Here is a 12,645-nt window from a genome sequence, read left to right on the forward strand (position 1 = left end):
GACTGAAGAAGGGCATGGCAACCCATTCCAGTATTCTTCCCTGGAGCATCCCAAGGACAGAGGAGTCTGGCAGGCTACAGTCCATAGAGTTGCAAAGAGTCACATAGGACTGAAGTGACTTAGCACGAAGGGAGGCACAGCCATTAAAAAAACAATGGTCTTCCCAGAAAGGATATGCAAGCTCTGCTACATGCCTCAAGAGCCTGCTTTGTTTTAGTTTTCCCTCTCTCTCTCCCTCTCTCCTCTACTCCCTTGCTTTGCATCTGCTATACTCAATGAAAATTTGACAGTATATGAATAATACACATAAATGGAAACTCAAAACATACTTTCAGTCAGTCAATTATCATATGGACACAGAGAATGCTCTGAAAATGCATATTCAAACTCATTAAATTCATAATAAATTTCTATAAAATAGCACTTTGTTACTTGATAGCAGTGATTTAGCTTTGAATTGTTAAAAATAATTAGCTCTAGTTCTCTACTGTAATGATACAGACAAAATTACTGCTGGGCTATTCAAGTAAAGCTGTTTTTCTTTTTTTTTTTTTTCCCATAAGGAATCAACAGAAGTATTCACTAAGGTAAGTAATTTCCCGTCAAACAAAATTAATTACATGCTATCCTATAATATTTGCTTTTGCATTTATTGCAATTTATTTTTATTATTAACAGAAAACTAAACTGACTGAAGAAGAAAAGAATCGCCTAAATTTTCTGGTAAATTTTTATACAAACATTTGAGCACACTCAGACTCAGCTTGGACACCACTGAACCACAATCCTCTCAACAACAAAGCAAAACAAAAAACCTCACATTTTTTTAAACAAATTCTAATTTCTATCAGTCTTCCTTATACTTTATGAAAACTATTGCAAAAACCTTCTCCCACTGTACCAGTTGTAATATTGCCATGTATCCACACAACCAGTCATTCTAAAAACTCACTGACTTTTCATTTTGTAAAAATAGAAAATTATCCTGAAGACAGATACCACTGTGTTTAATCTCTATAATAATCTATAGTTGTACCCATATGAATGGTTCAAAATAGAACACAGAGGAGAGGGATATTTAATTACAGAATAGATGACAGGCAATGTATTATCATTTACTTCTATAAGATAAATGACACTCAGAGATTAACAACTGGCTCAGTGTCGCAGATTCTACTGAGTTAAATCACACATTCTATATGACTCTAAGGACTAAAGTATTTCCATGAGATATGGAAAAGAAGCTGCAATCTAAGACACTATTAAATTATCCCCTTGCCTTCTTACACAAATATTTTTTTCTTTTTTTCCCACTTAAGCATTTTGGCATTAGAGTTTGAAATAACCAAAGACTATTTTTAAACCTACCATTTATTTTATAAAAGTAAACATAATTTTATATGAATAAACTTTACTTTGCTTAAGTCTGTTTGGTATCATTTAGAATTTATCCAAGTAAAACTTTATTTGGTTAGGTCCAGGTGTTCTGACATATGAGATAATGGAATAATTATAATTTTCCTAGAAAAAAATCAGCCAGTATTACCAGAAATTTGCCTGGCCCCAGTATCTCAAAACTGTTTATCAGCATCAGAAAGCTATGAAGCCATGGACTCAACCCAAGACAAATGCTATTCCCTATGTGGTGAGTTCTCCCTTTTATTTTTAATTTTAAAACTGAGTTGTCTTTTGTAATAAAAATAAGATAGGGAAATGAAATATGGAAATAAAATTCTAAGTTCTAAAGTAAAAGCTAAAACAAAATTAAATGAATGTTCTAGGCTGGAAACTGAATTATAAATCATATAAGGTGAACAGAGCTACAATAAGCAGAAATAATTATCATGATACATTGTGTTTGCATTGGATTTAAATTTCATAAGTATTTGCTTATAATATTTCAGTTGATTCTATAGCATTTCCTGAAGGTGGGTCAGCATAGAGAATATTACTTCCATTTCACAAAAGTATCTGAAATTCCAAAAAGTAGCCTAACCAAACTCTAATTAACATTTCTCCTTTGTTTCATTTTTTTTAAATGTGACTAAGGAAATGTATTTTAACATAAGGAATAAGGGAGAGAGCAGGAAATTTTACCTAGAGAACAAAGAATTTTTTTTTTGAGAACAAAGAATTTAATATAAAAATATAAGATTGGAATCCAGAAGAAATGACATAAATAAACTTTTGATTTGGGGCAAGTCACTTCATTTATATGGATTTTTTAAATATGATTTACTGTATTGGATATACATATAGCATTTAAAGATATCTTCCCCGTGATTAGAGAAAATAAGAATTTAGTATCTGTCGTTTGAATATAATGTGCCAAAATTTTTTCTAAATATTTCCACAGAGTTGTAAATATTCTTTTTGTTTGTTATTATAAGCAATTAGCTAAACTATATTATTTCTTTCTCCTTTAAAGAGGTACCTTTAAGATTCTTGAATTAACTGCTTCTACCTGGTTATGGTAAGTAACTTTAGGCTTATAATTTAAACAATAAATGGGATTTTTGTGTGAAGGATGACTAATAAGTAATATACATACATGTTAAATTGCTTCAGTCATGTCTGACTCTGTGTGATCCTATCAACTATAGCCCACCAGGCTCCTCTGTCCATGGTATTCTCCAGTCAAGAATACTAGAGTGGGTTGCCATGCCCTCTTCCAAGGGATCTTCCTGATCCAGGGATAGAACCTACATCTCTCACATCTCCTGCACTGGCAGGCAGGCTCTTACCACCAATGTCGCATGGGAAGTATATAGCTTCAACTTGAAGTCATACTTGGTTTATGAAATATTTAAAATTTTGCTTATACCTCCTGGATTCACAAATGTAAGTGATCTGTATATTTGCATGCATTTTATAAATATTTTGAAAATAAATTATAGAGAAGGTTCTCTATAGCTGATGATAAATTCAGTCAGAAGCAAGAGCTCTGGGTGGAAATTGTCACAAGTATAATGGTCACAGGGATGTTAACCTGTCACCTTAGAGCTCAGACCCAGAATTTCAATTTGGTGAAAGATATACAACATAGTTTTCTTACACAAGTTAGTTTAAAACAAGCATTATTTTCTCTGGAAAAAATCATTATCTTTTTAAACACATAAAACCTACTTCTCTTAGTGATTCTCTTTGACATGTTAAACATTGCCTTAAAACCATGATGAACAGTTGAGGAAACAAGTATACATCAATGTTGCTTTTTTGTGTAGTCACTTTTTCTTTGATATTATCCTTGCAGTACATAAGTCATCTCCAATCTTGGCATTCTGTCTCACTCAAGATTTCTTGTTCTTTGTATGTGTGCTGCAATGGGACAAAGTAGGTTTCAGAGAAATGAGTAGTAACAGTGGTAGTAATTTATTGAGGCCTTGCAATGCTTGTCATAATCCTAAGCCCTTTGCCTATATTAAATTTCATGTTCACAAAAACCAACATAGCCAATATTATTAGCCACCTTGAGATAAGAAAACTGCTGCTGCTGCTCCTAAGTTGCCTCAGTTGTGTCCAACTCTGAGCGACCCCATAGACGGCAGCCCACCAGGCTTCCCCATCCCTGGGATTCTCCAGGCAAGAACACTGGAGTGGGTTGCCATTTCCTTCTCCAATGCATGAAAGGAAAAGTGAAAGTGAAGTCGCTCAGTAGTGTCTGACTCTTAGTGACCCCATGGACTGCCGCCTACCAGGCTCCTGCATCCATGGGATTTTCCAGGCAAGAGTACTGGAGTGGGTTGCCATTGCCTTCTAGCCACATAGAAATTAAATAACTTGTTCATGATCACCATGTAAAAGTGGAAAAGCCAAGAATCCAACACAGATTTCCAGTTCTAGGACTCAAACACTCCACTATTGATGCCAAGCTACAATGCAAGTCCAACTAGAAGAATTTTTTAGAACACTTTTTTGGCTTTAGGTTATGTTGTCACAAACTTGATTTGCTTTGTCATATCATTTTTTCCCTCCAAATTATGGAAAGGATCAGACTACTTCGCAAAATAATTTTCTGTGAAAAAAAAGAATAACTATTATGAATATAAGCTGAATATTCAGTTGTGTTTAATAAATAGCTTTATTCACTTTGCTATCATTATTTATATACTTATTCTACATTTAAAAAAATTGATCATGTGTTCCATAATGTGAGAGACATGAAGGAGACAAAAATAAGGTACCAAACTTATCTTCATTAACCTCTATTCTAGACAAAGTCACAGAAATGCAATACAAGGTGCCAGATGCTAAGTTAGAGACATCAGAAATATGTAGTAGTACAAAAAGATCCAGTGATGCATCGAACATAAGTCCTAAAGTAAATCCTTTCAGATAATTAGAAATAGGCTAAGCAAAGCAATGACAAAGGAAAAAAAAAGGTATCAAACTGGTAGAAAAATGACAAAAGAAACAGAGAAACCAAAAATACAAGTCAGTTTTAAAGAATTTAATAATTTTAGCAATTTCTTAATGTATCAGCCCATTGTCATTTTGCATAATTATTTTGTTTCATTAAAATCTAGATTTCAATTAGATTAAAGGGTTTTAGGTGCAGGAAGCAATAACATGTTATATTTAATAAATTATTTAGAAAATAAGAATAATTAAATATTCCTTCAAGTTGCTGAAGTGTAAATATTTACCACTTTTTCAGTTCAGTCGCTCAGTCATGTCTGACTCTTTGCGACCCCATGAATCTCAGCACACCAGGCCTCCCCGTCCATCACCAACTCCTGGAGTTCACTCAGACTCACATCCATGGAGTCAGTGATGCTATCCAGCCATCTTATCCACTGTCATCCCCTTCTCCTCCTCCCCCCAATCCCTCCCAGCATCAGAATCTTTTCCAATGAGTCAACTCTTCTCATGAGGTGGCCAAAGTACTGGAGTTTCAGCTTTAGCATCATTCCTTCCAAAGAAATCCCAGGGCTGATCTCCTTCAGAATGGACTGGTTGGATCTCCTTGCAGTCCAAGGGACTCTCAAGAGTCTTCTCCAACACCACAGTTCAAAAGTATCAGTTCTTTAGTGCTCAGCCTTCTTCACAGTCCAACTCTCACATCCATACATGACCACTGGAAAAATCATAGCCTTGACTAGACGGACCTTTGTTGGCAAAGTAATGTCTCTGCTTTTCAATATGCTATCTAGGTTGGTCATACCTTTTCTTCCAAGGAGTAAATGTCCTTTAATTTCATGGCTGCAGTCACCATCTGCAGTGATCCTATAAATAAATATAAATATTAATACTACTTTTATTTGTTGGATTAAAGAAACTGGCTATCAGTTTTCACTCATACATTAAAGTATTTCACAAATAGTTATTAAAATCCTACTATGTGCTCGGTCATCATGTTGAACACTAGAAAATATTAACTAATAATAGTTACAAATAATAACATTTTGGATACATGTATATGCATGGCTGAATCCCTTTGCTGTTCACTTGAAACTACCACAACATTGCTAATCAAATATATATTTCAAATAAATTTTGAAGTTTGAAAAAAAAAAATAACATTCTGCTAAACTAGTATGGATGAGTATGTGTGGGTTCTGTATACAGACATACATTATTTCTTGAATACAGATCAATAGGTAATGTAGTATTCTGTTTTCCTTTTCAGGTTGAACTGGAAAATCTATCTTCTACAGTTTCATATCTACCACTTTACTTCATACAACCAGCATGTTTGGAGTGGCGCATCAATAAGACAAAATGCAGAGTATTTCCTGAATTATTTATACTCTCCCTGTTAGTTTATATTGAATATTCTGGGTTTATGTGGTGGTTTCATACAAACTTAGCTGATGATTATTTAAAATCCTTTCCATACTCTTTCTGAGTTATAGAAATATTTTTCATTACCTCTGGAAATAAAATTTCAAGTGCATTCTTTGGTGTGTAATCATCATTTCCATCGTTCATACTGGCCCATGAGGCTGTGGATTATAATATTGTTTGTTGTTTAGTTGCTAAGTCATATCCAACTCTTTGAGACCATGACCCGCTAGGCTCCTCTGTCCATGGGATTTCCCAGGCAAGAATACTGGAGTGGGTAACTATTTCCTTCTCCAGGGGATCTTTCTGACCCAGGGATTAAACCCTTGTCTCCTGAATTGCAGGTAAATTCTTTTCTGCTGAGCCACCGGGGAAGGCTTCATGGATTATAACTTAAAGAGTCTTATAATATAAAAGAGTCCTAACAGTAACTCTGAACCAGCTTGACTACCATCAAAAGAACCATACACTTTCTGAGTAATTCAATCTTCCTTCTCATAAATATTATTATATTCTCCAACCACAGGTAGGTTTACAGTATTATTCAATCATCATTCTACCTTTTTTTTTTTAACTTTGTGCCCATCATCTGCCACAGCATTAACCCCAAACCTTCACCAGAGGCTTCAGTCCTCCTGTCTCTGGTCTCCTTGTCACACTAAAGTAGGGAGTCAGGCATTGGGAACATAAACCTTCCAAAGCCCCCTATTAATGGTATTAACAACTGGAGAAATAGCAAAAACAAATGGCTTCATGCATGGAACATAAGAAAACTCTAGAAGGGTGACATATCCAAAGAAGACAGAGGGATAGGGAACTTAAAGGAAAGTGAATTAAAGAGGAAAGAATAAAGATGAAAGCTATTTGAGCTTAGAAATTTCTGTGAAACATTTGCTTGTGATGGGAAGACATTGGAGAAGTTTTCATAGGCAAGTGACATTATATGATATGTATCTTTGATGAAAAGATTTGAAAACTGGAGACTTTTTCTTTGATTCAATAGACTACTCCAGTCCTTTAACCTTCTCATTGTACTCCATTCTATCCAAGCCTTCTTAACCCACTTTTTTTCCTATTCAGGCTGAACACTAAAGGGTTTCTCAGAAGAAGGGTACACATGCCATATATTTTGAAAGAGTGGAAGGGGTAGAAGCTAAGAGAATTTTACTTTGTCTTCATAGAACTCTCGATCCCTTAACACTCTGAATATATTCCATTCTATTTCTTATTCGCTTCACTTCCTTTCTTACACAGCCCAGACTTCACCCTTAGATTTTTTTTAAAGTATCATTTTGATAACTCTTGTAACTCTTCTGTCCCTCTGTACTTAGTGCTACTGGTAAGCATGCAACCATGAGCTAAATTTCTACTGCTACTTCATGCAAAGCAGCTGAATACTAAAGTAAGTTTGCTTTTTGAACATTTCTAAACATGTTAGTCATGAAAGACTGCTCATCAATCTTTGTTGTCTTGGCATTAGAGTTAGCTGCCTTCTTCAACTCTCTCTAAACTCTTAATTATCTTACTGAAAAAAAAATTACCTTTCTACTTTATTGACAAATATTGAGTTTATCCATCCTAAACACTATCCACCTTGCTAGAATGACACTTCACTAACTTGATCTAAATCTGAACATAACTTTAACTGTCTTCTTCAAATCTCAAGGGCAGTGGTGATCTTTCTCTGGTTCAAAACTAATAGCTCCTTTGGTGCTTTTTAAAATTTCCTCTGTACTCTATCCTGTTCAGTGTTGTTCACTGGGCAAAGTAATAAAAATGATTATAACATCTGAAACTCATTGAATAGCTATCTGCAGGGCAATTTATATATTTGTCTCAATTATCTTTATAACTATTAACAATACTCATTACTAATAACTCTTAATATTATACCTTATGGATGAGGAAATTTTAGCAAAAAAAAATATGTTGTCTTCAGGGGCAACATTCTACTTGGATCTATTGATATTTATGTCCTGGTGATTCTTACAATTGTCTTTATTTAGCTATTTCTTACTGGAAATACTCCCATTTCTTTCTCCTACACAGATATCAATGCTCTCTAGGCCTCTGGCCACAGCCACTTCTTTTCAATTTCAACATATTTTTTCCTAAATCATATTGTCCACTTTAAATATTTTAGTTGCCACATACAATTGGCTGATTAAAATCAGCTCCTAATTATTCAGATAAATTCAGCTCTAAATTACTCTTCCCCAAATTTAGGCAGATATACCCAGCTGACTTCTGAAACCCTGTCTATATTTGTTGGGTTTCCAAATTAAAATGTAAGCAATGTCAGTGGCAATGTGTAAGCAGACATCAAGTCCTCAGTAATCAAAACATTATCTGACATTTGAATGAATTCCATATATTCCATATACTCCACACCATATATTCCATATACTCCACACCTAATATTTTATTTGTTTTGCTGTTTTAGTCTCTAAGTCGTGTCTGACTTTCCGACCGCATGGACTGTAGCCTGCCAGACTTCTCTATTCATGGGATTTCCCAGGCAAGAATACTAGAGAGGGTTCCCATTTCCTTCTCCAGGGCATATTCCTAGATCAGGAGCCCAACCTGAGTCCCCTACATGGGCAGGCGGATTCTTTACCACTGAGTCATTAGGGAAGCCTGATGGTAATATTTTATTACCCCAAATTAAACTGGAACACAGTATTTATCGTAGCTGCTTTTTGCAATCAACAAATAATCTTCAAACACTATCTAGATGCAAGTTTATATTATTGGTACAGATAGATACGTAAAGAGTCTCCTATAATTGAAAAAGACTTAAAACATATGAAAGCAGGAAAACACATTACAAAACTTTGGAGATGGATTGCATACTTATGGTAACGATAGTTAGTGGCATATCATTGTTGAGTATTTCTCTTGTAAATTAAACATCTCGACATTTCCAAGAGCATAGCAGTCAATAACAAAGTATAAAGTATCCTATTTCCATTATTACAAAATAGCAAGATATGTTCTGCTCTATCTGTATTCTGAAGTCACCTACTATTTGTGGATATTAGGTTGTACATAACAGAAGAGTACTCTCATGTTTATTCATGTCTATTCTTTCCACCTGTCAAACATAATCTGCAGATTTCCTAACTTGTTGACTCACAAAGTAATGGACTTAATAATACTAATTTTCAGTGTAACAGTCAGGAATAGAGGGTCAGTGAAGTTTACATTTGGGCTTCCCTGGTGGCTCAGATGATAAAGAACCCACCTGCAATGTGGGAGACCTGGGTTTGATCCCTGGATTGGGAAGATCCCCTGAAGGATAATTCTAACATCTGTATAACTGACTCTGGTCAGATGGCTTCTTTTTATCTTCATAATTTTTTCTTGACTTTCAGTGTATCTTGTAACTCTCTTTACTGAATGTCAGACATATGTTATAGTTCAGAATAAGATGAGGAAAACATTTTATGCTTGTATATGAGTACTTTTTTTTTCCTTCTATGAGGCCTTTAGTAGTGGGATTTGTATTAATTGACTCCACAGAGAGAATCCTTGAAGAAAGGATTCTCTTACTCTGAATAAACACTGCAGCCACTATTATGATTCAAGCATGTATCAAGCTAAATAACTTCATGTTAAAGTTCAACATTCTCAAAACTAAGATCATGGCATCTGGTCCCATCACTTCATGGCAAATATATGGGGAAACAGTGGAAACAGTGGCTGACTTTATTTTGGGGGGCTTCAAAATCACAGCAGATGGTGATTGCAGTCATGCAATTAAAAGACACTTACTCCTTGGAAGGAAAGTTATGACCAACCTAGACAGCATATTAAAAAGCAGAGACATTACTTTGCCAAAAAAAAGTCCATCTAGTCAAGGCTATGGTTTTTCCAGTGGTCATATATGGACGTGAGAGTTGGACTGTGAAGAAAGCTGAGTGCCAAAGAATTGATGCTTTTGAACTGTGGTGTTGGAGAAGACTCTTGAGAGTCCCTTCGACTGCAAGGAGATCCAACCAGTCCATCCTAAAGGAGATCAGTCCTGGTTGTTCATTGGAAGGACTGATGCTGAAGCTGAAACTCCAATACTTTGGCCACCTGATGCAAAGAGCTGACTCATTGGAAAAGACCCTGATGCTGGGAAAGATTGAGGGCAGGGAGAGAAGGGGATGACAGAGGATGAGATGGTTGGATGGCATCACTGACTCGATGGACATGGATTTGGGTGGACTCCGGGAGTTGGTGATGCACAGGGAGGCCTGGCTTGCAGCAGTTCATGGGGTCTCAAAGAGTCAGACACAACTGAGCGACTGAACTGAACATAAGAAGAGAGACTATACTGTTAATTTTTAAACTATTTGTTTTTCAATTGTATTCCATACTTAAAATGAAATAAAGCATAAGATTCCTTCACTGCAATTACCAATTGATGCAAAAAATCAGACAAGTAAGGCATATTTGGACTTCCCAGGTGGCTCCACTGGTAAAAAAAAAAACCCATCTGCCAATGCAGATTCGATCCCTGGGTCCTGGGTTGGGAGGATTCCCTGGAGGAGGACATGACAACCCACTCCAGTACTCTTGCATAGAGAATCCCATGGACAGAGGATCCTGCTGTCTAAGGTCCGGAGAGTCACACAGAGTCAGACATGACTGCTGTGATTTAGTACGCATACACCTAATACATATTTGCAAAGTGCGTTTTGGAATTACATTTAAACTTTGCTATTTTTATGGTTCTGAAATAAGCAAGTAATTTACAATCAAATCAGAAAATTGATAGGTTTTTATTTTTTTAGTTTTCAGTTCAGTAGAGTTGCTCAGTCGTGTCCAACTCTTTGCAACCCCATGAATCGCAGCATGCCAGGCCTCCCTGTCCATCACCAACTCCCAGATTTAACCCAAACTCATGTGCATCGAGTCGGTGATGTCATCCAGCCATCTCATCCATTGTTGTCCCCTTCTCCTCGTGCCTCCAAACCCTCCCAGCATCAGGGTCTTTTCCAGTGAGTCAACTCTTCACATGAGGCGGCCAAAGTATTGGAGTTTCAGCCTCAGCATCAGTCCTTCCAGTGATCACCCAGTACGGATCACCTGTAGGATGGACTGGTTGGATCTCCTTGCAGTCACTGTTTCCACTGTTTCCCCATCCATTTGTCATGAAATGATGGGACCAGATGCCATGATCTTAGTTTTCTGAATGTTGAGCTGTAAGCCAACTTTTTCACTCTCCTCTTTCACTTTCATCAAGAGGCTTTTTAGTTCCTCTTCACTTTCTGCCATAAGATGACAGATAAGTGTCATCTGCATATCTGAAGTTATTGATATTTCTCCCAGCAATCTTGATTCCAGCTTCTGTTTCTTCCAGCCCAGCATTTCTCATGATGTACTCTGCATAGATGTTAAATAAGCAGGATGACAATATATAGCCTTGACGTACTCCTTTGTCAATTTGGAACCAGTCTGTTGTTTCATGTCCAGTTCTAACTGTTGCTTCCTGACCTGCATACAGGTTTCTCAAGAGGCAGGTCAGGTGGTCTGGTATTCCTATCAATTTCAGAATTTCCCACAGTTTATTGTGATCCACACAGTCAAAGGCATTGGCAGTCAATAAAGCAGAGATAGATGTTTTTCTGGAACTCTCTTCCTTTTTCTATGATCCAGTGGATGTTGGCAATTTGATCTCTGGTTCCTCCGCCTTTTCTAAAACTAGCTTGAACATCTGGAAGTTCACGGTTCACATATTGCTGAAGCCTGGCTTGGAGAAGTTTGTGCATTACTTTACTAGCGTGTGAGATGAGTGCAATTGTGTGGTAGTTTGAGCATTCTTTTGCATTGCCTTTCTCTGGGATTGGAATGAAAACTGACCTTTTCCAGTCCTGTGGCCACTGCTCAGTTTTCCAAATTTGCTGGCATATTGAGTGCAGCACTTTCACAGCATCATCTTCCAGAATTTGAAATACCTCAACTGGAATTCCATCACCTCCACTAGCTTTGTTCATAGTGATGCTTTCTAAGGCCCACTTGACTTCACATTCCAGGATGTCTGGCTCTAGGTGAGTGATCACACCATCGTGATTATCTGGGTTGTGAAGATCTTCTTTGTACAGTTCTTCTGTGTATTCTTGCCACCTCTTCTTAATATCTTCTGCTTCTGTTAGGTCCATAGCATTTCTGTCCTTTATCGAGCCTATCTTTGCATGAAATGTTCCCTTGGTATCTCTAACTTTCTTGAAGAGATCTCTAGTCTTTCCATTCTGTTGTTTTTCTCTATTTCTTTGCATTGTTCACTGAGGAAGGCTTTCTTATCTCTCCTTGCTATTCTTTGGAACTCTGCATTCAGATGCTTATATCTTTCCTTTTCTCCTTTGCTTTTCACTTCTCTTCTTTTCACAGCTATTTGTAAGACCTCCTCAGACAGCCATTTTGCTTTTTTGCATTTCTTTTCCTGGGTACGGTCTTGATCCCTATCTCCCGTACAATGTCACTAACCTGTGTCCATAGTTCATCAGGCACTCTGTCTATCAGATCTAGGCCCTTAAATCTATTTCTCACTTCCACTGTATAATGATAAGGGATTTGATTTAGGTCATACCTGAATGGTCTAGCGGTTTTCCCTACTTTCTTCAATTTCAGTCTGAATTTGGCAATAAGAAGTTCATGATCCGAGCCACAGTCAGCTCCTGGTCTTGTTTTTGCTGACTATATAGAGCTTCTCCATCTTTGTCTACAAAGAATATAATCAATCTGATTTCAAAGTTGACAATCTGGTGATGTCCATGTGTAGAGTCTTCTCTTGTGTTGTTGGAAGAGGGTGTTTGCTATGACCAGTGCGTTCTCTTGGCAAAACTCTATTAGCCTTTGCCCTGCTTCATTCCG

At 36.7% G+C, this 12,645-nt stretch overlaps 1 protein-coding gene across 1 annotated transcript in view; it reads left to right on the plus strand.

The window, feature by feature from the left end:
- PRR27 (proline rich 27) overlaps window positions 1-12,645 on the plus strand; it is a 30,034-nt gene that overhangs the window by 8,822 nt on the left and 8,567 nt on the right. The window contains exons 13-15 of the mRNA XM_040237324.1: window positions 564-587; window positions 679-723; window positions 1,526-1,645. Coding sequence (XP_040093258.1) covers window positions 564-587; window positions 679-723; window positions 1,526-1,645 — 189 coding nt within the window. The remainder of the gene's footprint in view (window positions 1-563; window positions 588-678; window positions 724-1,525; window positions 1,646-12,645) is intronic.

Source organism: Oryx dammah, unplaced genomic scaffold, assembly GCF_014754425.2.
Source record: "Oryx dammah isolate SB20612 unplaced genomic scaffold, SCBI_Odam_1.1 HiC_scaffold_3, whole genome shotgun sequence".
NCBI classification, from domain to species: Eukaryota; Metazoa; Chordata; class Mammalia; order Artiodactyla; family Bovidae; genus Oryx; species Oryx dammah.